This window comes from Myiozetetes cayanensis, unplaced genomic scaffold (assembly GCF_022539395.1).
Source record: "Myiozetetes cayanensis isolate MyiCay16 unplaced genomic scaffold, myiCay2020 scf26, whole genome shotgun sequence".
Taxonomy (NCBI): Eukaryota; Metazoa; Chordata; class Aves; order Passeriformes; family Tyrannidae; genus Myiozetetes; species Myiozetetes cayanensis.
In genome coordinates, this window is record NW_026087477.1 from 1,535,107 (window position 1) to 1,558,672 (window position 23,566).

General features: G+C 53.5%; 1 protein-coding gene across 1 annotated transcript in view; it reads right to left on the reverse strand.

Moving 5' to 3' along the window:
- Window positions 1-8,333: 8,333 nt before the first annotated feature.
- The window catches only part of ADAM33 (ADAM metallopeptidase domain 33), a 29,049-nt gene continuing 13,816 nt past the window's right edge, over window positions 8,334-23,566 (reverse strand). The window contains 20 exon segments of the mRNA XM_050321032.1: window positions 8,334-8,535; window positions 9,849-9,866; window positions 10,166-10,329; window positions 11,829-11,989; window positions 11,992-12,073; window positions 13,351-13,441; window positions 14,010-14,160; window positions 14,443-14,551; window positions 15,587-15,664; window positions 16,644-16,848; window positions 17,505-17,613; window positions 18,331-18,526; window positions 19,153-19,242; window positions 19,440-19,617; window positions 20,909-21,051; window positions 21,747-21,831; window positions 21,949-22,115; window positions 22,744-22,815; window positions 22,931-22,996; window positions 23,363-23,549. Of these exon segments, the coding sequence (XP_050176989.1) occupies window positions 8,484-8,535; window positions 9,849-9,866; window positions 10,166-10,329; window positions 11,829-11,989; window positions 11,992-12,073; window positions 13,351-13,441; window positions 14,010-14,160; window positions 14,443-14,551; window positions 15,587-15,664; window positions 16,644-16,848; window positions 17,505-17,613; window positions 18,331-18,526; window positions 19,153-19,242; window positions 19,440-19,617; window positions 20,909-21,051; window positions 21,747-21,831; window positions 21,949-22,115; window positions 22,744-22,815; window positions 22,931-22,996; window positions 23,363-23,549 (2,404 nt within the window). The 3' untranslated portion in view covers window positions 8,334-8,483.

The window sequence follows — 23,566 nt, forward strand, 5'->3', positions numbered from 1 at the left end:
TGCCTGCAGGAGAGGGGCCTGGATTTGATAGGATGAAGTGAGTGAGTGGCAGTCCCCCCTTCCCAGGCCAGCTCCCAGCTCATCTGTCCCAGCAGACTCCCAAAAGCAGGGGGGGTGTTCCGAGTGGGGTGACCCAGGGTGGGTTTAGCAGAGTGAACACCCAGACAGCGCCCTGGCTCCAGCAGCTGATCCGGAATGAGAGCTGCAGGAACAGCTGGATTGGACCCTGGGCCTGCTCAGGGTGGGACTATCCTGCCACAAAGGTCTCCCCAAAGCCTTCCCTTCTCCAGGCTGAAGAAAAGACCCTCCTGGCTCTTCCCAGAGCAGCTCCTCCATTTCCCATCCCACTGGATATGTGGCAGATGGAACAGCCCAGCAGCTCTTCATTCTTGTCATGAAGATCAGTGCAATTTCCAGCCAATTCTGAGCCAGTCCAGGAGAACCTGCCCCAAATCAATACTCACCCCTCATTCCATGCCTGGACCAGGTCACCCCCTCACCCATTCCAAGCTGAAATCATTCCCAGGGCGTTTGTGGCTCCCCCGTCCCCGTGATGGCTCTGCTGAACCCTGTCCAAGGCATCATTTCCATTCCATTCAAACAAAGAGGGAAGGAGGGAAGAGCCAGGAAGGAGGGAGCTGGGTGTCCTTTGGGGTCATGCAATCCAGCAGCTCGTGGAGAAGCCATCAGCAGCAGGGGAGTGACAGGAGGCAAAACAAGGCGGGAGTTAAGCCCGGGGCCTCCGGATCCATCAGCTGTGCCGTTATCCCCGCTCCTCTGATGGTGCACAACGTGTAATCATCCCCATTGTTATTCTGCTCCAACCATCCCGCCCTGCTCTCACTCCAGGATGACTTTTCCGGGTCATGGGAGATCAAGGACAAAGCACAGAGTCCACCCCCCATCAGTCCTGGCGCTGATGTCGGCTCAGGATGGATCCTGCTGGGTTTAGTGCACTGATTCCCACTTGGGAAGTCAAACAACCCCCCCAGGTGACCCCCAAAATGCCAGGCAGAGGGAGGACTGCAGGAAAATCTGTGTCCAAAGTGGAGAGCACTGGGCTTAAAGAACATCAGCCCTGATGTTTCAAACACTGGGCCTGGAGAAAGACACCCCCTGTTCTCCTCAGGGCTTTCGTCATCCCTGGCTCCCCCCCCACCTTTAAACATGTCTGCAAGGACGTCTCTTTTTCCTCCATCCCAGAGAGAGTTTGTCTATTGGAATGCAGGAGGAGAAACCACCTGAAACTGTCTCTGGGGAAGGAGCAAAGCTTTTTTTTTTTTAAGCTAAAAACCCTGATCTCCTCCTAGTGAAATCTTCTGGAAGGGTCTTCTACCCTGACACCACTGAGTGCTTGGAAGGAGAGGGAATAGCTGGAACAGAGGTTTAGTTGGTCCTGGAGTCGTGAAGACTTCCAGTTGTTTTGGAGGTGGGTGGTGGCAAAGCTTGGAATGTTCTGGGTCTTCAAGGTTTTGGGGGGCTGGGACAGCGTTTGGCCGAGTCCTTGTGGTGTTTGCAGAGCTGTGATGGTAAAAAAAAAGGGAATCTTCCAGCTCTGGAGGTGAAATAACCCAGCCTTGGGTGGTGTAGCCCACACATATAAACATGGATTCCCACCTGGATCCTGTGTCCAACGCTGGGGATCTCAGGACATGGAGCTGCTGGAGAGAGTCCAGAGGAGACCACGGAGATGATCCAAGAGCTGGAGCAGCTCTGCTGTGGGGAAAGGCTGAAGGAGCTGGGATTGTTCACCTGGAGAAGAGAAGGCTCCAGGGAGACCTGAGAGCCCCTTGGGGGGCTCTAAAGGGGCTCCAGGAGAGCTGGAGAGGGACTGGGGACAAGGCCTGGAGGGACAGCACACAGGGAATGGCTGCAGAGTGGAAAAAGGGAGATTTAGATGGGATATTGGGTAGGAATTCCTGGCTGGGAGGGTGGGGAGGCCCTGGCACAGGTTGGGCAGAGAAGCTGTGGCTGCCCCTGGATCCTTGGAAGTGTCCAAGGCCAGGTTGGAGCAACCTGGGCTGGTGGAAGGTGTCCCTGCCTGTGGCTGGAGGTGGCACTGGAGGAACTTTAAGGTCTTTTCCAACCCAAACCAGTCTGTGATTTATGAAAGGACCAGCAGCACCTGGATGTTTGGGATTTCCCAGCCTCAGCTCTGGAAATCCTGGAGCAGTTCCTGCTGAGAACACAGCAGAGCTCAACCCATCCCCACTCCAGGGCCTGCTCTCTAACAAACCACGTTTCCCTTCCCAGAAAACAACGTGGATTTCGGAGTTCAGCAGTGAAAGTTCTGCAGCTGCTTGTCTGCTGGGTTGGGGTTTTATTCAAAGTGTTGTTCGTGTCACTCACTCAGTGCCAGGGATTTCAAAGTGTGTCATCACCGATTTCCCTTTTATCGTGAACTGCCAGGATTGGGGGCTGGTTCAGAGCTGAGCCTGAGGAAGATCGAGGCGAAGCTGCCTTGATTAACACCGTCTTTTGAAACCCTTCCTGCCTCTTGTTCAGAGTTGATTTGCTTTTGCTCCTGATCTAAAAGTAGGGAGAGAAAAAAAAAAAGAAAAAAAAAAAAAAAAAAAAAAAAAAAAAGTCACAACCAAATAAAACCAAAAAAAAAAAAAAAAAAAAAGAAGAGCTCCATCCAAGGGAACATCAAAGGCAACTGAGCTGTTTTCACTGCTGGTATAAAAATGAAAACATGCAAAGACCAAACTGCACGAGTGATGATAATAAAGTGCCTGGAAACAGAGCCCTGGAGAGGCCTCGACTCAGTCCTGAGATGTTTTGCAACACAAAAGCTCCACACGTGCAAAACCCTCCCGGGAAATGCTCTGTGGGCTTGCAAAAAAAAAAAAACCCTGCCAGGAATCATTTGAAACTCAAAGAATGACTAAGCTTTGTCCTACAGCCACGGCTTTTCTTGTTGGAAAGGGCAAGCAGGGGGAGAAAACCCAACAAAAAAAATGAAGCAGAAGGAAAAAGAGCTGGGAAAAAATCCCAAATTTAAACCCACCTGGAGAAAATCAGGCTGGGAAAATCATCCAATCCATCATTTTGGATTCGCTGAGCAGAGCTGGGATGGTGGACACTGGGCTTTGGACACCTCAGGTCCAGTGGGGAGCAGGTAATTCCAGGGTGACACCTGGACTTCTGTTTGTCCTGATGGATTTGCTCAGCCCCTGGCACAGAGATTTGGGGCTGGACAATCTCTGCACAGCACGAACCTTGATGGGACCCACCAGGAGAGCAAGTCTCAGGTGCTGGAGACCCTCATTCCCATCGGGATAGGTCCTGTCCTGCAGCTGTAACCCCTGCCTTGCCCTTCTCCTGGTGCTTTCTGCCCCTCTCCACGTCTTGCTGGGAATCCAAAAGGGTAAATTCACACCTTGCTGGAAAATTATCCCCAAATCTGTCTCTAGTTCATAAAGGAGGACAGATTTTTTTAGCAGGGCCTGTTGGGGCCAAGGGGATGGGTTTGAGCTAAAAGAGGGTTGATTTAGATTAGATAGAGAGAAGAAGATTTTATGATGAGGGTGGGGAGGCCCTGGCAGAGAAGCTGTGGATGGCCCTGGATCCCTGGAAGTGTCCAAGGCCAGGTTGGAGCAACCTGGGCTGGTGGAAGGTGTCCCTGCCCATGGCAGGAGATGGAACAAGATGAGGTTTAAGGTCCTTTCCAACCCCAACCATTCCAGGATTCTGTGATCTCAGCTGATCATCTGGATCCCAGCCAGGCACCATGCATGGGCTGTCTGCTCTCCAGGTACCTCTGTGCTCTCCAGGGATCTCTCTGATCTCCAGAGATCTTTCTGAGCTCCAGGAACCTCTGTTCTCCAGGGATCTCTTTGCTCTCCAGGGTTCTCTCTGATCTCCAGGGACCCCTCTGCTCTCGAGGGATCTCTCTTCTCTCTGGGAATCCCTGTGCTCTCCAGGGATCTCTAAGATCTCCAGGGACCCCTCTGATCTCCAGGGATCTCTCTGCTCCCCATGGATCTCTGCTCTCCAGGGATCTTTGTGCTCCCCAGGGATCTCTGTGCTCCCCAGGGACCCCTCTGATCTCCAGGTCCCTCCCTGCCTTCACTCACCTTTGCTCTCCAAGCCCCTGTGGACTCCAGAAGCTGCTCCTCTCCCCCCAAGACTCCACATCCTCAGGAAGCCCCAGCTGTTGTCAGGAGGCTCCAGATGTTGTCCAGGCTCACTGATTTCTCCATTCCTTTCTCCAAGCAGCGATTCAAAGCAGAAGAGGAGGTTGTGGAGGCAGAGCTGCCCCTGCTTTGCCAATGCTGGCACAGAAGTGCTGCTTCCCCACTTCTCACTTTGAACTTCACAGCACTGAGACTTGAAAGCCACTCACAGCTCGGAGAAACACTCAGAAATTAGAGAGATAAGACATCAGCTCCAGGCAACACTTCAGCAACAGCCTCGCCAGGACCTCAGTCTCTGTCACGTGGGGGTGTTTAATATTATTAATGTATTTCCCCCCCCCCCCTCGCTCTGGGTGGGTAGAAGTGGATGCAGAGAACTAAAGTCAAGCTGTGCTTTATATTTTCATTTTTAACAGACCTGTTCTTGGCTATGGGGAGGGGATCTCTCAGCTCTCAGCTCTGGATGGGAGGGAGGGATGGATGGAGAGAGGGATCCTCACCTGCCAAAGACAAATACAGCAAAAGGAAAGAGCAGGAGCTGGAAGATGATAAATGGTTCAAGTTCCTCAGCTGCAGGAGCCTCTTCATTAATTGCTTCACTGCTTTTTTTTATTTTTTTCTCTTTTATTTCCATGATTTTTTCCCCTTGGCTCCATGCATGGGTCTGTCTGCCCTCTGTGCAGCTCTCTGTGCCCATGGATGTGTTCCCTGCCATTCCAGGTGTTCACCCCCCTCATCCCTGCCATTCCAGGGTGCAGCATGACTGAGGAAAACAGAAAGATGAAATAAATTTTAAAAGGGATGAGAAAAATAAAAGGAATTGTGCAAGCAGCGTTTGGACAACGCTCTGAGGGACAAGGTGGGATTGCTGAGGGGGTGTCCTCTGAAGGGCCAGGAGCTGGACTTGATCCTTGTGGATCCAGCTCAGGAGATTCTGGCATTCTGTGAGATGCTTTTGCATTTTGCTCTAGGAATGTCCCCCTGTCCTGCACCCCAGGGGGCAGAGCCTGTCTGGGGCTGGGGCACCCCAGCAAACCTGGGGCACCCCAAAATTCAGGCTCCAGGGAGCCAAGGAGGACACTTCCCATCCCAAGGTGACCTCCCCAGTGTGCTCCAGAAAATTCCCCTCAGTTTCTGAAGCTCATTATTATTCATGCTATTAATTAATACTATTGATTATATTAATAATATAAGTACAGAATAGTTTGGGTTAAAAAGAACTTAAAAGTCCATCCAGTTCCACCCCTCCCACTCCAGGTTGCTCCAACCTGGCCTTGGACACTTCCAGGGATCCAGGGGCAGCCACAGCTTCTCTGCCCAACCTGGGCCAGGGCCTCCCCACCCTCACAGCCAGCAATTCCTTCCCAATATCCCATCTAAATCTCTCCTTTTCCACTCTGAAGCCATTCCCTGTGTCCTGTCCCTCCATGCCTTGTCCCCAGTCCCTCTCCAGCTCTCCTGGAGCCCCTTCAGGCCCTGCCAGGGGCTTTCAGGTCTCCCTGGAGCCTTCTCTTCTCCAGGGGAACACCTTGATCTCTCTTAGCCTTTCACACATTCCCTTTTATGACGAGGGAAGGTCCACTGGGGAACCACGTGGAAGCTCAGGGAGCCCCCAGGAACACTCAGCAGCTTTCACGCCCAGCTGATGCTTTTTAATGGATTTGCAGATGATGGGCCAGAGGAGAGAGATCAAGGAGAAAGAGCTGCACTCGAGGACCTGCTCGCTGGAAATCCCAGGAATTCCGAGCAGAGGATTCGTGAGCATCTGCTGCCATCTAGTGCCACCCGGGCACCCAAATCTCCCTCCCTGCATCCACGAGTTTCTCTTACCAGCCTCCAAATCCTGCCTGTCCCGTGGACCCCAGGCCACGTCTCGCACCTGTGGGTGCATCAGGATGGACACCACCCACCTGCACACCCTGGGGCCACCTCAGCTTCCACAGAGCCAGCCACGAGACCGCCGTGCATCACCCCCCAAATTACCCTCCTCTCATATCCCTGCTCCAGACAGGGAGCCCCAGGAAAGATCTGCTGGGGTGTGCAAGGACATCCCAGGCAGGGAAAGGGCCTTTGAGAAGGGTGGAGATCCCTCTGAGCACTTCTTGTGTCGCTGAGCAGAGCCCGAGAGCTCTGCAGGATCCCTGAGTTTGAAACTGTGGGGTTTTATCAAATCCTTTCTGGAAATTCCTTTCTCACCTGAAGAGCTCTCAGATTTACCCCCAGATGGGTGTCCACTTGCTGGTCCCCCAGGTTTTTTGACCTGTCATCCCTCCCTTTGTCATTAAGTTAAACGGTCCTACACATGGAGAAAAGGTTTTTCCAACCACTTCATCCCTGCAGAGACCTCTCCAAACCCTCCCCAGCTGTTTGAGCCTCTGCTGGCACAGTGGGCAGCAGAAGGCAGGGATTGCCCAGGAAAGGAGCAGGTTTTTCCCTCTTCAGCAGCTCCAAAGGTTCTGGTCCAAGGTTCCTCAGGAGATCATTAAAACCAACGGGATCTTGAGAATATTTAGGGATCAGCTCATTCATCTCTGGAGCTCCTCTGAGAGGTCCTTCCCTTTCAACCTCAATGACTCTGTGATTTTGTGACTTGTTATTAAAGTCAGAGGAGATGTTGGATCCAAGATCCCACGTGGACATCCACGAACCAAGAGAAATATGGAGGTACCAGAGACCACAGGATCATTAAGGCTGGAAAAGCCCTCCAAGGTCATCAGGTCCCCCCTGTGCCCCATCCCCACCTTGCCCCCCAGCCCAGAGCACTGAGTGCCACATCCAGTCCTTCCCTGGACACTTCCAGGGGTGGGGACTCCACCACCTCCCTGGGCAGCCCCTTCCAACGTTTCACAACCCTTTCCATGAAGAAATTCTCCATGAAGATGCTTCAGGGAAGAGCCACGTGCAAGACCAAAGGCTTCAAAACGAAGCCTGATGGTGAGAGCGAGGACAGCTCAGGTTCAGGTGGCTTCAACCACAGCCTGGGGATAATGAAACACCAGAACAGCTTCCTGAGGGTTGTCCCTGAACTTACACCACAGCTGGACACATCTCAAAGAGATCTGTCCCAGGTCAGACGGGCTCTACCCCAGCGGAGTTGACACGGGACTCACAGATGGGCTGAACCATCCCAGGTTTAAGGGACTCCTGGGATCATTTTTGCAGGCCTTGGAAGACTTGGAAATCTTGGTTTCTAAGGGTTCAGGGAATTTCTGAGCGAGAAAAGAGCCAGAGGAGCCAGGGGACAGTAGCAAGTCTTTGTTCTCGTTTCAGACCCTGCTAGAGCCGCATGTCAAGTCACAGGAAAGTGGCACAAAAAACCGTGCAAGGTCAACAGCACCTTTGATCTGAGGAGCGGAAAGCCCTTTCAAGACATGAGTTTGTTCAACCTCACAACACCCCTGTGAGGTAGGTTATCACCCCCTTTCCCCCCCCTTTTCCACACAGGGAGGGGAACTGAGGCACAGAGAAATGCAGTGGCTTGGCCAACGAGGCCTCTGGACAAGCCCATGGCACGGGCAGGAGGTTTTCCTGCTCTTCATCCCAGCTCAGGGCTTGGCCCACGAGCAGGGAACAGGCAAGGTTTGTTGAGGGGGGGGCTCCTGAGCCCCCCTAAAGCACCCTGGTGACCGGCTGCCACCAGCACCTGAGGCATCCAAACGCTTCCCGGGCAGCCGCTCCTTCCAGGAGAACCCCGGGATTGTCACCTTGTGCAATCGGACAGGGTGGGGGTCAGGAGGAGCCTGAGAACCTGGATCCTTCATGGAAATGTCCCGATCCAAAGCGGACCCTGCGTTTCTCTCACGGTAAATGTCTCCTCTGCCCCCGCAGAGGATGCCCCAGCGTTGAGCTCTGGTGGCAGTGGGTGGTGGGTGGAGGATGGTGGAGGTTGGGGGGGTCTCACCAGGCCTGGAGGAGAAGGAGGAGGTAGCCAGAAGGACATTATGCTGTCACCAGCATCTTCCATCAGCGTTGGATGTCCTCATGCCCCCCCACCCCGGGGTCACCCCCGGCCCAGCCCCTGTGCGACGTTCAAGGAGCGACCGAAGCTGGGAGGCAAACTGGGCGGGAAGCGATGCCAGGATGGAATGTCCACCATGGAAACCCCACCTCCAACCTTCAGTGAAGTCATGGTACCAGTTTCCTCCTCCCCCCTCCCTTTCCCACCCCACCACACCCCCCACCCCTTACAGTTTTTGTGCTGAATACAAATTCTGTCTTATCAAAAATAGTCCTCTGGTATCAAAAGACAAACAAAAGGAGAGGAATGAACGACCCCTGTGGCCAGAGCAGTGCAAATCAGGAGAGCCAGCTCGGGAAGGACGGGCTTCAGGTGGCCTTGGATTGTCACTTCTTGGAGGGGAAGGAGGTTGATTGGACTTTGATGGCTGGGACTGGCCTGGAGCGAGAAGAAGAAGGAAAGAGCTCTTTGAGTGCAGACACCAAACCACCTCCACCACAACCAACCCCCCACAGACAGACCAGCTGCTGTCCCTGAGACCAGAGGGCACTGCTGTGGTCACCCATGTCCCCTTGCAGAGGCTGAACCACAGATTGCACTGCTCTGAGTTGAAAACTGCTTGGTTTTCCTTTGGAGGACCCCAAGAACCATGACAGGACCTGTGGTGACACCGGGCAGTGACCAGCAGTGGGAATGATGATGCCCAGGGACATCTACAAACAGTCAAGGTGGTTTGTGCAACACCAAGAGACATCACAAGCTCAACCAACCCCATATGGAGCCTGTTCCCATCCTGGGAATTCAGGAGTTATGGAATCACAGAATGGTTGAGCTGGAAGGGAACTTAAAGATCATTTTGTCCTGATATGGGCAGGGACACCTTCCACTATCCCAGGTTGCTCCAACCTGGCCTGGGACACTTCCAGGGATCCAGGGGCAGCCACAGCTTCTCTGCCCAACCTGTGCCAGGGCCTGCCCACCCTCCCAGCCAGGAATTCCTTTCCAATATCCCATCTCTCCCTGCCCTCTGTCAATGGGAAGCCATTCATTGTGTCCTGTCCCTCCATCCCTTGTCCCAAGTCCCTCTCTGGGATTGTTCTCAGTGGGCAGCACAGACAAAACCCCACAGTTTAGGGAAGGGAGATGATTTTGGCTGCCAGGATGTGCCAAACCCTTCCCTTTAGGAACCCCAGACCAGCCCTGGGTTATCTCCTTGGAATGCTGAGCTCCAGGGATTGAGTTATCCCGAGACATTTTGGGGCACAGGCAACTCTTCGTGGTGGCAACCGCGAAGTGAGAACCCAAAATTGTGTTAGGGGTTCAGAGCAGTGATGAACACAGATCACTGGCTGGAGATGAGGGACAACTTCATTCCAGCATGGTGTTATCTCCCCATGGATGGATACAGGGATACAGCCCCCTGAGCCTGAGCAGCAGGAGTGGATGTAAACACAATCCCTTGGGGCTCCACTGACCCATAGCCAGAGGATTGGGCAGCACAGCAAGAGCTGGAAGTAGCAGTGATATTGGAAAAGGCTTGGACTGGAAAACCCATGTCCTCCACTCCTTTGGACACAGGTGCTCAAGCCCTGTTGGTGGTGGGGTAGCCAGAGGGACTGTGTCCTGCTCATCCAGGAGCTTCTGGGAAGCTGGGAATCCAATCCCAGGTCTCCTGGCTCCCAATCTGGTGCCAAACCAAAGGCCACCCCCCACAGGCAGTGCCAGGGGCCCGTGGGATGTCCTTCACTCACCTTTGAGGTGGCATCGGTCTGCAGGGAGGGAAGAGGGAAGAGAACATCAGTGTCCATCCCTTCACACCTTGTCCATCCCTTCCCACTTTCACTGAATCCCAACAGATCCCTCCACACCTGGGATGGGAGCCTCCCCCCCAAAATATGGCACCTCCCTTAACCCAGTACCTCAAAACCCCAAACCTTGGTGGCTCTTGGCCCATTTTGGCCAAACCCTGTGAGGTCCTGCAGACCCACCCCAAGGTGTGACATCCCCCAACACACACACTGCACCCAACCTGCAGGACCCCACCCGTGGTGGGGGACACTGAACTCACTTCAAGGGCCTCGTGGGGTGGCTCGTGGCACTCGTCCCCGATGGCTGGAAGTTGGTAGGAGGGACCATGACCAGCAGGGTCTGTCCATGTGCAGGAGGCAGCTCTTTGGCCAGGAGGGGACTCCCAGGGAGCGGCCGACGCGGGGGCTGCTGCTTTGGGACCACCTGGAGTCACAAGGGGTGCGTGTGGGGAGGGGCAAAAGGAGCATCCAGTGACCTCCTGCAAACCTCCCTCCCCCACCGCAGAGCTGAGGTGCTCCCAGGCACGGAACAACATCCAAAGAACCTTCAAATATTCTCATTACAGCACCCAAACTACCCTAAAATACTCTTATTAACAACACCCCAACCATCCTAAAATATTCTTATCAACAGCACCCAAACTACCCTAAAATATTCTCATTAACAGCACCCAAACTACCTTCCAATATTCTCATTAACAACATCCAAACTACCCTAAAATATTGCCATTAACACCCAAACTACACTAAATTATTCCCATTAACAACATCCCAACTACCTTAAAACATTCCCATTAACAACACCCCAACCATCCTAAAATATTGTTATCAAAAACACCCAAACCACCCTAAAATATTCCCATTAACAAGATCCAAACTACCTTAAATATTCCCATTAACAAGATCCAAACTACACTAAATTATTCCCATTAACAGCACCCAACTACCTTAAAACATTCCCATTAACAACACCCCAACCATCCTAGAATATTCTTATCAAAAACACCCAAACTACCCTAAAATATTCTCATTAACAGCACCCAGACTACACTAAATATTCCATTAACACCCAAACTACCTAAATTATTCCTATTAACAAACAGCTACTAAACATTCCTTAACCACTAACATCTAAATATTTTTAAAACACAAACACCAAAATATTCCATAAGACCAATACCTAAATATTCCATTAACCAAACTACACTAATTGTTCATTAACGCACAACTACCTTAAAACATTCCCATTAACAACACCCCAACCATCCTAGAATATTCTTATCAAAACCACCCAAACTACCCAAAAATATTCTCATTAAAAGCACCCAGACTACACTAAATTATTCCTATTCACGACACCTCAAACTATTGTTATTAACAAGAGCACAACTACCTTAAAACATTCCCATCAAGAATATCCCACCTTAAAATATTGCCATTAACAACACCCAAACTAACCTAAAATATTCTCATTAACAGCAGCCAAACTATCTTAAATTATTCCCCTTAACAACACCCCAACCATCCAAAAATATTCTTATCAACAACACCCAAATTACCTTAAAATATTCTCATTAACAACACCCCAACCACCTTCAGACATTCCCATTAACAACATCCCAACTACCTTCAAATATTCCCGTTAACAACACCCAAACTACTCTAAAATATTCCCATTAACAACACCCAAACTACCCTAAAATATTCCCATTAACAACACCCCAACTACCCTAAAATATTCCCATTAACAACACCCAAACTACACTAAATTATTCCCATTCTCCACTGAACTTCCCTCACTGCCCAACAGATCCCCCTCCTGGGGTGATGCAGCAGCTCTTCAGTAGCTCCCAACCCAAAACCATCCCAAAAAACCCCCAACCCCGTGGAATTCCCCCCCGTGGAAGTCCAGGCAGGGCTCACCTGGGGGGTCCTCAGGGGGCTGCAGGGCAGGGGTTTCCTGGGAGGCGGGAGCTTGGCCTGGGAGCCGCCGGCTCTGGTGGGGCCCGGCAGGGATTTGGCGAGCGGCGGGGGTGGCCTGGCGGGTTTGGGGTCTCTGGGCCGCGGGGGGATGGAATTGGGGCCGGGCGGAGCGGGTGGACCACGTTGACGGGCTGAGAGCCGGGGTGGGGAGAGCAGGAGGTGGGCAGGAAGGCGGCCCGGGTCACCTGCAGGGGAAAATCCTTCGGGAATTGTTCCTGGGAGCAGCTTCGGCTTGTGGGGTTTATCCCACTTTCCTCCCCCTCCCCTTTTTTACCATCCTGCCCAAACACTGAAGATGTTTTATGGCTGAACTCAGTCCTAGAGGTCTTTTCCGACCTCAGTGACCCCGAGATTCCGGGTGTGAGAGCACCCAGGGAGGAGAAGGGTGCTGGTCCTGGATTGCTGGAGCAGGGAAAGCTCTGGTAAACCCACACCAGATTTCCAGCAGGTGGGAGAAATCATCTGCTCTGCCCTGCTCTCAGACACGGGCCATGCTCGAAAAACCTGCATTCCTCCCAAATTCCTCCTAAATTATTCCTAAATTCCTCCTAAATTCTTCCTAAATTCTCCATAAAGACTTCCTAATTTCTTCATAAATTTCTTCTAAATTCCTTCTAAATTGTTCCAAAATTCTCCCTAAATTCTTCATAAATTTTTCATAAGTTCCTCCTAAGTTCTTTCTAAATTTTAACTTACTTTATTGATAAGTTATCACTTACTTTATTGATGAGTTATCACTTTCTTGATAAATTACCTCTTATTTTATTGATGATTTATCACTTTATTAATGATTTATCACTTCATTGATGATTTATCACTTTATTTATGTTATCACTTACTTTATTGACATGTTACCGCTTATTTGATTGATTTATCACTTTATTGATGATTTATCACTCACTTTATTGATAAGTTATCACTTACTTTATCGATAAGTTACCACTTATTTTATTGATGATTTATCAATTTACTGATGATTTATCACTTATTTTATTGATAAGCTATCATTTATTTCATTGATGAGTTATCACATACTTTATTGATAAGTTATCACTTATTGATGATTTATCACTTATTGATAGTTTATCCATTTATTGATGATTTATCACGTATCAATAAAGTAAGTTATCACTTATTTTATTGATGATTTATCACTTTATTAATGATTTATTGCTTATCAATAAAGTAAGTTATCACTTATTTTATTGATGATTTATCACTTTACTGATGATTTATTACTTATCAATAAAGTATCACTTATTTTATTGACAGTTTATCACTTTATTAATGATTTATCACTTATCAATAAAGGTATCACTTATTTTATTGATGATTTATCACTTTATTAATGATTTATCACTTATCAATAAAGTAAGTTGTCACTTATTGATGATTTATCACTTTACTGATGATTTATCACTTTACTGATGATTTATCACCTTATTGACGATTTCTCACTTACTTTATCGCTGTGGCTGGAGGTGGACAAGTTCCTCAAGGTGAAGGCAGTTTTGGAGTGGCCGTTGCTCGACTTCCGACCGATGGATTTGCTCCTGCTGGGAATTCCAAAGTCAATCACGGATGGCAAAATAAAGCAGTCCCTTCAGGAACAGCTGCCTCCCGAAATTCTGCACCTCAGGGAGGTCCTGCCTCAATTAACAGCTCGTTAACGGCACTGCTTGGGGGGGTCTGTCTCCAGGCAATGGGGGGAATGAAGGGTGGGTTGATTTGGGGGTTTCCTCCTCAATTATTTTCGGGGCTCTGAGGGGGTTTTGTGTCTCTACCTGTGCTGGGAGGGCAAATAATGACAATATCAAAATCCAGTGGCCCTTCAGAGCCCTTGGAATTCTTGCAGCCTGCTGGGAGTCAGGACTCAACCTCCTTGCTACCAACCACCTTTATCATCACTCCCTGGGATTGTCCTGTCCAGAAGATTCTTCTTCTGCTCATGGAATCGCTGAGAGCCTCAGATTCTCCCAGAGAAAGCTCTGCAGACCTCAAACCAGTTCTCCTAAAACTCGGAAAATGGCCCTGGGCACCTCCAGCTCCTCCCCAGCCATTCCTACCAGGCTGCATGAAACAAGTCCCCAAGAAAGGAGGGATTTGGGATGCCCCACCCACCTGTAGGCCTCCTGGCTCCTCTTCCTCATCTCCTTTATCCATTTATTCAGGAGGGAGTTCTCCCTCCGGTACCAGTAGTAGACGCTCATCGTCAGGGCCGGCAGGAGGAAGAGGAAGATGACGAGGAGGGCGATCAGAACGGCCTCGTGGTCTGCCAGGGGAAGCACAGAGAGGCCTGAGGGGCTGGGAGACGCTGGGGAACGCTGATCCCACCTCCAGAAAGGCAGCAGGACCACCCAGCAGCCTCTCAGGGCCACGGGTGGCCACCAAGCAACCAAGGACAGCAAGACCACTGAACACGGACTGTGGGTCTGCCTGGACAGAGCCAACCCAGCCCCTCTGGGAGCAGGGCTGCCAGCAGCTCTGTGCCCCCATTTCCCCCTCTCCTGGCATCACTCCAGCCCCAGGAGCACCCCATGGTGCCGGCACTCACTGTTGGGCTGCACGGGGCCACTGTCCACGCTGCCCCCCAGCCCTGGCTCCTCGCAGTAGGGGGGAGCCCAGCCGGCATCACAGTGGCAGTTCTTGTTGCTGTTGCAGACCTGCAGGGAGAGGAGGAGGGTTGGAGACCACCAGGGAGGTGTGGAAGGGATGGCCTGTAGGGTGGGGGGCGAGAGGAGGCAGTGAGTGATGGGAATTTGGGATGAAGGAGCTTGAAAGCCTGATAATGTTCACCCCCTGAACGTCATGGAATCACAGGATGGTTTGGGTTGGGAGGGACCTCAAAGATCATCCAGTTCCACCCTCTGCCATGGTCAGGGACACCTCCCACCAGACCAGGCTGCTCCAACCCGGCCTTGGACACTTCCAGGGATCCAGGGGCAGCCACAGCTTCTCCGCCCAACCTGGGCCGAGGCCTCCTCACCCTCCCAGCCAGCAATTCCTTCCCACTATCCCATCTATCCCTGCCCTCTGGCAGTGGGAAGCCATTCCCTGTGTGCTGTCCCTCCATGCCTTGTCCCCAGTCCCTCTCCAGCTCTCCTGGAGCCCCTTTAGGCCCTGCCAGGGGCTCTCAGGTCTCCCTGGAGCCTTCTCTTCTCCAGGGGAACCCCCCCAGCTCTTTGAGCAGAACAGAAGGGTAAATTTGGGTGTTTCACAATCACATCCCTCCACATAATCCTGCAGATCTCCCACAGTTTGCTGTTGCCTCATCTCCCAAAGCCCCACATTCCACAGAGCTCCGACCCTTGCAACCTTTGAGCTTTGGACAACAACGTCTCTTTGTACTCCCTGAACCATTTCCCTGCTTTTTTTGCAGTCCCAGTTGTCTTTCTAACCCTTGTTTTCCTCTCAGAGGGAACAGGCACCTGCTCCGAGCTCTAAACACTCTCCAGTTCAAACTGGACCCTGATCCAAACTGTGCAGATGGTCCCTACATCAGGAATGATTTCCTTCCTCTCGCTCGGGCACGAGGCTGAGCGAAGACCCCAGCTCAGCCTCACCTGGAGCTGGTGCCTGGCACAGAGAGGAAAGGCAGAAATGCAGAGGGTCTCATCCCTGGGGGAAGAAGCTTGGTTTGCCTTAAAAATCTGCTCCTCATGCCAGGGTTTTCCTGGAGGTGTCGGGTCACAACTCACCCCGTGGCCGTTGCAGCGGGAAACGCACTTTTCCAGCTCAAAAAGGGAGGCGTTTTGGCACCGGCGGTCCTTGCAAACCTGGGGGAGAGCCAGGGAGGTTGGAGAGAGACCCGGGAGAGAACACACTGACCTTCTCAGGGCTTCTCTGGGGCTTCTTTGGAAGGATGTTCTCCGTTTGGAAAATGCCGTTGGGATGAATCGCCTCATTCCAGGTCAGCGGATTTCACTCCGATTTTCAGCCTGGCCCGGGAAGCCTCTGCCATTCCCACATCCAGGACCAGCCAGCACCGCTGCCAGCCTCCTCCCCTGCCAACCCACCTGGCAGCTCCTGGACAAACCATTTCCCATCTGGCCCTAAAACTCAGCCAAAAAAACCCCTCAGTGCTGGTTTTCAAACCCAGCCACCCTTTCCCGGGAAAATGTCAATGTTGTGGCCTCCCATCCCAAACTGGGATGGAAATTCCACTGTTCAAACATCAGATAGGGAAGGAAGTATCTCCACAGCCAACTCCCCCTGGCAGACTCCCCTGCTACCCTGTTCTCCACCAGCCCTCTGCCCTTCCTAAGCTCAAGTGGCCCCTCAAAGTTCCTTGGAGATGCAGGGGCTGTGGAGGAGACCAATTCCCAGTTAGCTTTGGATTTGCCACGTTGGTTCCTAACACAGCTTTCCCCTGGGAAACAATTTATTCCTGGGAGGAAGCCTCATCCATAAAATCCTGTGGCAATTCTGCTGCTGTGAACTGAACTGTAAAAAAAAAAAGCTTTGAGGCCAGGGAGAAGAATGTGGTGGCCTGAAAACATCTGGGGATGTCCAGAAATGCCCCAAATAACAACAGTTTGTTGGCCTGCAAACACCTGGTGGCATCTGGAAATACCCCAGGTGAGAACTTGGTGGCCTGAAAACATCCTGAAATGCCCCAGTCGAGATGTCCCCTGGTCACACGCGTGGAGCAAACCACATCCCACTGGTGAAGAGCCAAAATCCACGCTGGAGCCGGGTAAGAGCCTGGGAGATGGCCTCCTGCAGGAGCCCCCAGCCCTGGGAAGGGGCACTCACCATGCCATCTCCACACTTGGTCCCTGTCATCACCAGCCCGGGGTCGGACAGGTCCTCCTCGTCGTCCTTGGCCGTGTACATGTAGGTGCCCCTGCACTTCACCTCGCGCCCGTTGAAGCGGATGGTGGTGTCGATGGACACCGTGTTGGTCCCCTGGGGCTTCTTGGCCGAGCTCTGGCACTGGATCTTTCCACACATGGCATCCCTGGGAGCAGGGAAGAGCCAGGGTGAGTCCCTGGGTCTCCCTGCCCCTCGACCCGCGCCTGCGGGATCGCCTCCCTCGGAATTCACGGCCACACTGGGTTGTGGCTCGGCAGATTCGGGAAGGGCTTGGATAAATCATGGACAGCACTGAGAAATGGGGGAAGGGACCTCTAATATCCCTGGAATACTGCCAGGCACATGGTGGGATTTTTGGGGTGTCCTGTGCAGGGCCAGGAGTTGGACTCAATGGAGTTGGACTCAATGGAGTTGGACTCAATGGGGTTGGACTCAATGGGGTTGGTCCCTGCCAGCTCAGGACATTCCCTGATTCCATAAACTGGGAATACTGGGGAGCACACGCTCCCTAAACAGCAGCCCCTGATGCTGTCTTTGATCTTCCCACCAGGCTGTGCTGGGAGGTGCTGCGTGATGGGACAACAGGATCATTTGGGTTGGGAAAGACCCTCAAGATCATCAAGTCCAACCTCCCGGCACCGACGGAAACAAAGCCCAGAAGGATTTGGTGGCTTCCTCAGGCCTCAAAAACGAGGCTGAACCCAGAGGTTTGGGGCAGAACCCTCCCAGGGGTGGGCACTGGGGGGCTGTGGGTGCAGGAGGAGGAGAAGGGGCACCCAGGGGTGCCAGGGCTGCGCCCACCTCTTGTCACACTTGACGTAGCGCCCTTGGCTGTCCTTGCCGCAGTTGCCGTAGGTGTTCCCAGCCATGTTCACGTCCTGGAAACAGGCGTCTGGAGCTGGCCAGGCACCTGCAGGGAGGCAGGAAAGGTCCCACTGGGATGGGGGACAGCAGGAAGTGGGGAGAAGTACTGAAAATGGGACCAGCAGCTGGATGTTCATGGAGAAAACGCCATGGAGAAGCCTCTTGAATTGCTGCTGCTGAGGGGGCTGGACCAGGGACAGCACAAGAGGGATGGAATTCCTTTTTCTGAGGCCTTGCAGAGGATTTTGGTCATAGAACCATAGAGTGGTTTGGGTTGGAAGGGACCAAAGCCCACCCAATTCCAACCCCCTACCATGGGCAGGGACAACTTCCACCAGCCCAGGTTGCTCCAAGCCCTGTCCAACCCAGCCTGGGACACTTCCAGGGATCGTGAATGTTGATTAGTTGTGGAATTTCTGTGTCTCCAGCATTCCAGAGTCTGTGTCATTTCTACAGGGCCTTGAGGGCTCACAGGGGGTGATTAAAATTTGGGAAAGGAAGCCGTGAATTAATGAATCTCTTTCCACTCCTGCCATGGGCAGGGACACTTTCCACTAGCCCAGGTTGCTCCAACCTGGCCTTGGACACTTCCAGGGATCCAGGGGCAGCCACAGCTTCTCTGCCCAACCTGTGCCAATGCCCCTCCACCCCATACCCTCCAACCCCACAAGCAGAGTCCTTGGGGACCCCACTGCAGACCCAGAGCAGCTCCTGCTCCAGAGAGGGGTGGGAAGGAGGCCAGGCTGGGGCTGGTGGGACTCACCTGGTCCCCAGAGCTGGACACACTGCTGGTGGTGGGTCATGCACATGCCATTGTTGCAATAGGCCTCTCCATAGGCACAGGAGGAGCCATCCAGCAGGTACACGTTGGCTGGGCAGTAGGGGGAGGCACCAGTGCAATATTCCGGCAGGTCACAGGATCCCGCTGCTTCCCGGCACATCGTCCCGGCCACCTTCAGCTGCCAGGGGAGGAGAGAGGAGCGTCAGGAGGAGACAGAAACTGAGCCAAGGGGACAAGGTGGGACTGGCTGCTGCCTCCTGGCACAGCCTGGGGACGTGAACCATCTGCAATGGTCCCTGTGGGAGTGTATGGGGCTGGCAAGGTATGGAGATACATTCCTGGGCTGGACCAGAGGCAGAAACTACCAGAGGAGATTGTCCTGGAGAGGGAGTTTGGACAAGAGTCTGGACTGACAGGAGAAGGAGGAATGGCTTTACACTGGCATAGGGAAGGGTTAGATGGGATATAAGGAAGAAAATCTTCCCTGTGAGGGTGGTGAGGCCCTGGCCCAGGTTGGGCAGAGAAGCTGTGGCTGCCCCTGGATCCCTGGAAGTGTCCAAAGCCAGGTTGGAGCAAGCTGGGCTAGTGGAAGGTGTCCCTGCCCATGGCAGGGGGTGGAACTGGATGATTTTTAAGGTCGCCTTCCCACCCCAACCATTCCATGATTCTCCTGCAGACACAAGTTTACACATAACCCTCATCTGGCATGGCAGAGTCTGAACTTACGGATGTGCAGCACGAGATTCCTGAGGGAATGGTGGGGACATGCTGGGCACATGTTTGGGGGCACAGTGAGGGTCTCACCTTGCAGTTGTGGCAGCAGTCCCCGTGGGCACACTGGGCCCCCTCCTTCAGCGTGCAGTTGTGAGCGTTGCAGCAGGGGTTGGTGCACTCCTGGGTGGCAGGAGAAGGAGAAGAAGACAACACCATGGCCACGGCTCCATGACCACGATTCCATCCCTTCCCTATCCCTTCCCTCCAGCCCCTTTTCCGCCCCTCCCATCACTTGCAAACCCCCCTCTCCACGTGGCCTTTCTTGCAGCCGAGCTGCAAAAGCCTGTGCAGGGAAGTGATGTGAAAACAGCTCCTACCTCCACCTCCCCACAGTCGCAGTCTTCTCCTTCCTCCCGAAAGCCGTTGCCGCATTTCCGTCCCACCACCAGGTCCTTGGTGTCGGGCAGGTTGAAGAGGCACATCCCACCTCCCTTCTGGAAGTAGTTTTCCAGCTGCCTCTTGCTGCAGGAGCTGAACACGCGAGGGAAGGGGTGTCTGCGCACGGGACAGAGAGGAGGGGGTGGAAAACAGGGTGGTCAGGAGCAGGAGAAGGTGGAAAACCACAGTCAGAGCCGGGAATCAAACACAAGTGGCACAAACCCTTCCGGGAGGGATGGGAAGCAGGGGGATCAGGAGCAGGGGAAGGTGGAAAACCACAGTCAGAGCTGGGAATTAAGGACATGGACAAACTGGCACAAAGCCTTCCAAGAGCAGAAGTGAGCCTGTGAGCATCTCCCACCCCAACTGGCACCAGAACAACAACCAGGGGACAACCCCTGAACCCCAAATCATCAGGAATGGGTTGAGGGGGGGAATGGAAAGCCACCCCCGGAGCATCAACCCTCCAGCATGAACCCTTTTGGAGATGGAGGCCCTTACAGTGAGAACCTCAAAGCGCAGGAGCACCAACCCCTGCAGGCTCTGCGAGCTCGATGCTGGTGCAGATGCCACCTCCGTGCCCTGCACCTGGGACACCACAGCCACCACCCTCAAAATAACCACAGGGCAGGTCCCCACATCTGCTCAGGATGTCAGTTAAAAAGATGTTATCGCTGAACTGTTGAGGGGAAGTCACCATCTGGGGTACTTAAACACCTCCAGGGTTGTGACGGATGAAAATCATTTAAAAATTAAAGAAATACAGAAAAGGATCACCAAAAAAAAAACCCAAAAAAACACCATAGAACAGCTAAAGAAATAATTAGAGCCTCCAAAGTGTAAGGTCATTTTTCCAACAGCCTGAGGAGCTGGAGAGAAACTGTTTTTTCTAGAGGAACTCAGAGCTCAGCTCTTCCGTGATTTTGCAAAGTTTGTGGGTTTTTTTGGGTGATTTATGAAGAAGCATTTCCTCCTTCTTACTAATGGTTTCGTTTCCTCCTAGCCCCGAAAAAGAAGTTTTATTTCTTATCAGGACACCTCATTTTTGAGATGACACAGAAGGATGTTTTGCAAAAGTGCTTTTGAAACCTGGAGGAAATTTGAACTGTGGGGAAAGCTCTAAGTCCCTGCAAGTTGTGGTGGGTGAAAAAGCCAATATTCCCAATATTTGAGATGTGAAAATAGGGGTAGGCTGAAGGCAGTCAAAAATGTCCTTTTCCCCACCAAAATCCACCCAGGGAGATATTAAATCCCATGGGATCAGTGCTGGGGTCTGACATCCCCACCCTGGGATGTGCCTGGAGATGCCGAGATTCCCTCCCCACTCCCAGCCCACCCAGCTGCAAACAGCCCCCACACCCTGCTGGGGGGCTTTGGGGACACGTCCCACCCCCCCAGCACCTCTTACCCCGTGGCTGCTGCCATGACACAGCCCCCTTGCTCCGGGGTGGCCTCCACGCAGCAGCCCTTGGTGTCGTGGACCATCCCAAAGTTGTGGCCGATCTCGTGGGCCATGGTGGCGGCGGCTCCGATGGGCTGCTCTGCATGGTCCTGCGGGGGCACGGGGGGACGTGTGGGCACAGCAGCCACGAGGGAGGGACAGGGCTGACCCCACACCCCGGGCTGGTGGAGGCACCACAACGTCCCTGGGATCGAGGCTGGATCCCGTGGGATGAATGGTGGAGGGTTGGAGGAAGGTTCACGGCGCAAGGGGGGGTTTGGTCTCCTGGAAGTCCCACGTGGGACTGTGGGGAAGATCTTTTGCTGGAGCCAAACTTCTCAAGGCACATCCCAAAAACCAGAAGCCTGGGTGGCCCCCACCACCCTGTCACAGGTCACCACGGCCACCACCATCACAACCAGGGCCCCCACGAGGAGGAGGAGGAGGATCAGAGTCATCTGGACAGAGGTGACCCCACAACACCAGAGAGCACGTGCAGGGGCCCCTCAACATGAGGGGCAGAAGCACCACTGGACATCCCAGTGCTGCTGGAATCTGGGGGTGTACGTGGGGTGGGAGATCTTTAAACCAGCCCCTTCTCACCCTCCTTGGTACCTGGCCAACATCTGAGAGGGATAAGGAGCCACCAACATCCTCACTTGCTCCCAGGCTGCATCCCAGGACCAACCCCGGGTGGCTGATCCTCCCAGTCCGTGGAGAACTCCTCCAAGACAGGGTGGCAATGAGGTTCTCCTCATTGGGAGAAGCTGGGAGAAGCAGTAGGGATCCCTCACAACCTCCTTACCACGCTGACACCTCCCGAGTTATCCATGCTGCACATCCCCTCCAGCGGGGCCATTCCGATGGTCGTCCCCCCGAACGTCTTCCCCCTGCCCGGGGAAGGAGAACGGAGCGGGGAATTCAGCCCCCCCAGGGTGGTTTGGACACCCCAGTGCCAGCTGTTCCCCCCTGCCCTGCTGTCCCCAGGCCCAGGGTGGGTGGCTCACGTGAGGAGCTGGGCGTTGTCGTGCTTCTTGCGGGACCTCAGCGACTTCTTCCACTGCAGGAAGGCCCAGAGCGTGGCGTTGGCGTCGCTGGTGACGGCGCAGTGGTCCCGCTCCGTCCACACCTCCAGCCCGATCAGGGCCACCTTGATGTTCAGCAGCCTGTAAAACTGCAGGGAAGGCATGGATGGAAGGGATGGATGGGGGTGGGAATGGCTGGGAATCCTCCATCCCTGCCGTGGCGTTGCAGTCGGTGGATCTCGCGGTGTCCCTCCAGCCGGGTGACTCCGGGACTCACTTCTCCCAAATCCACCTGCAAGCACGGGCTCTACAGGCACAGGAGTGGGCACAGGAGCCAGGCAGGGTGGCATGAGGACAACCATGGGCTGGCAACACCTTAGTGTGTCCTTCTTGTGCCAAGACAGGACTTGGCTGCTGCAGCCCAGCCCAAAAAAGCAATTCCCACCACATTCATCCCAACCCCCAAATTCTTTCATGGGTTGCCCAGCCCTGGCACATCTGCCCAGGGCAGTGGTGGAGTCCCCACCCCTGGAGGGATTTAAAATCCCTGTGGATGTGTCCCTTGGGGATGTGGGTCAGTGGTGGCCTTGGTAGTGCTGGGGATGGTTGGACAGGATGGACTTGGAGGTCTTTCCCAACCTAAATGATTCCATAATTCTGTGATTCCTTGCCCTAGTGACACGGGGACTGTCCCTGAGGGCCACCACCAGGTCGGCACCAAGATCAGGTGCTCTCACAGGCACTGGGAGTGACAGAGGTGGCCAAAAGGTCCCTCACCTTGTCCACGTAGTTGGCGATCTCCACGATGCGCTGCTTGGTCTGGCCCAGGTTGAGGTTCTGGTTCCTGTACTGCAGAAATGTGGGGATGGGGAAGGGTCACCAGAGGAAAATCAGGAAGGGACACAATGAGGGGACCTGGTATTTCAGCAGGGGACCATGTTTCTGTCCCCCCCTCAGCGCTCACCAGTGTGTGATCGGCAACGATGAAGAGCTCCATGTACTTCATGGTCCTCCAGGCATCTCTCCTCACCTGCAGGACACACACACAGGGCTCAGAGGACCAAAGGAAGGGGCAGCCCATGGCTCTGGGCATCTTCCACCTCACACACCTCACAGCTGCTCAGGAGGGACGGCTGGGAGGGGAAACTGAGGCGTGAGGTGACAAGGAACATGTGGGTGTCTCCAAATGACCTCACGTCCCACAGGAGGTCCCAGCACCTCTCTCTGGGGGTCTCCTGCCCAAACTCAGACCAGGTAAATCACCCCCACAGACCCCTCCTGCCCCACCTGCCAGCACAGCCCTGCCCAGGTGCCAGGGGGATGGGCACAAGGCCTCAGGAGAGGTTCAGACAGCCCCGCTCCCAACCCTTCCCAACGACCCCCAGGGTGGATTTACCCGTCGGTGCCCCGGCTGGAAGAGCTGGGCAATGTCGGCCACGGTGCTCCCCAAATCATCTCCGTGCCCACAGGTGCCAGCTGGGATGGGCAGGTGCTCTGCTCTGTGGATGACGTGGTGCCCTGGCTCGGGGGGCCCCAGGGGGCTCAGGTAGTAGCTGGTGTTGCTGCTCAGCACTATGAGACCCCTGGAAGAGGAGAACAG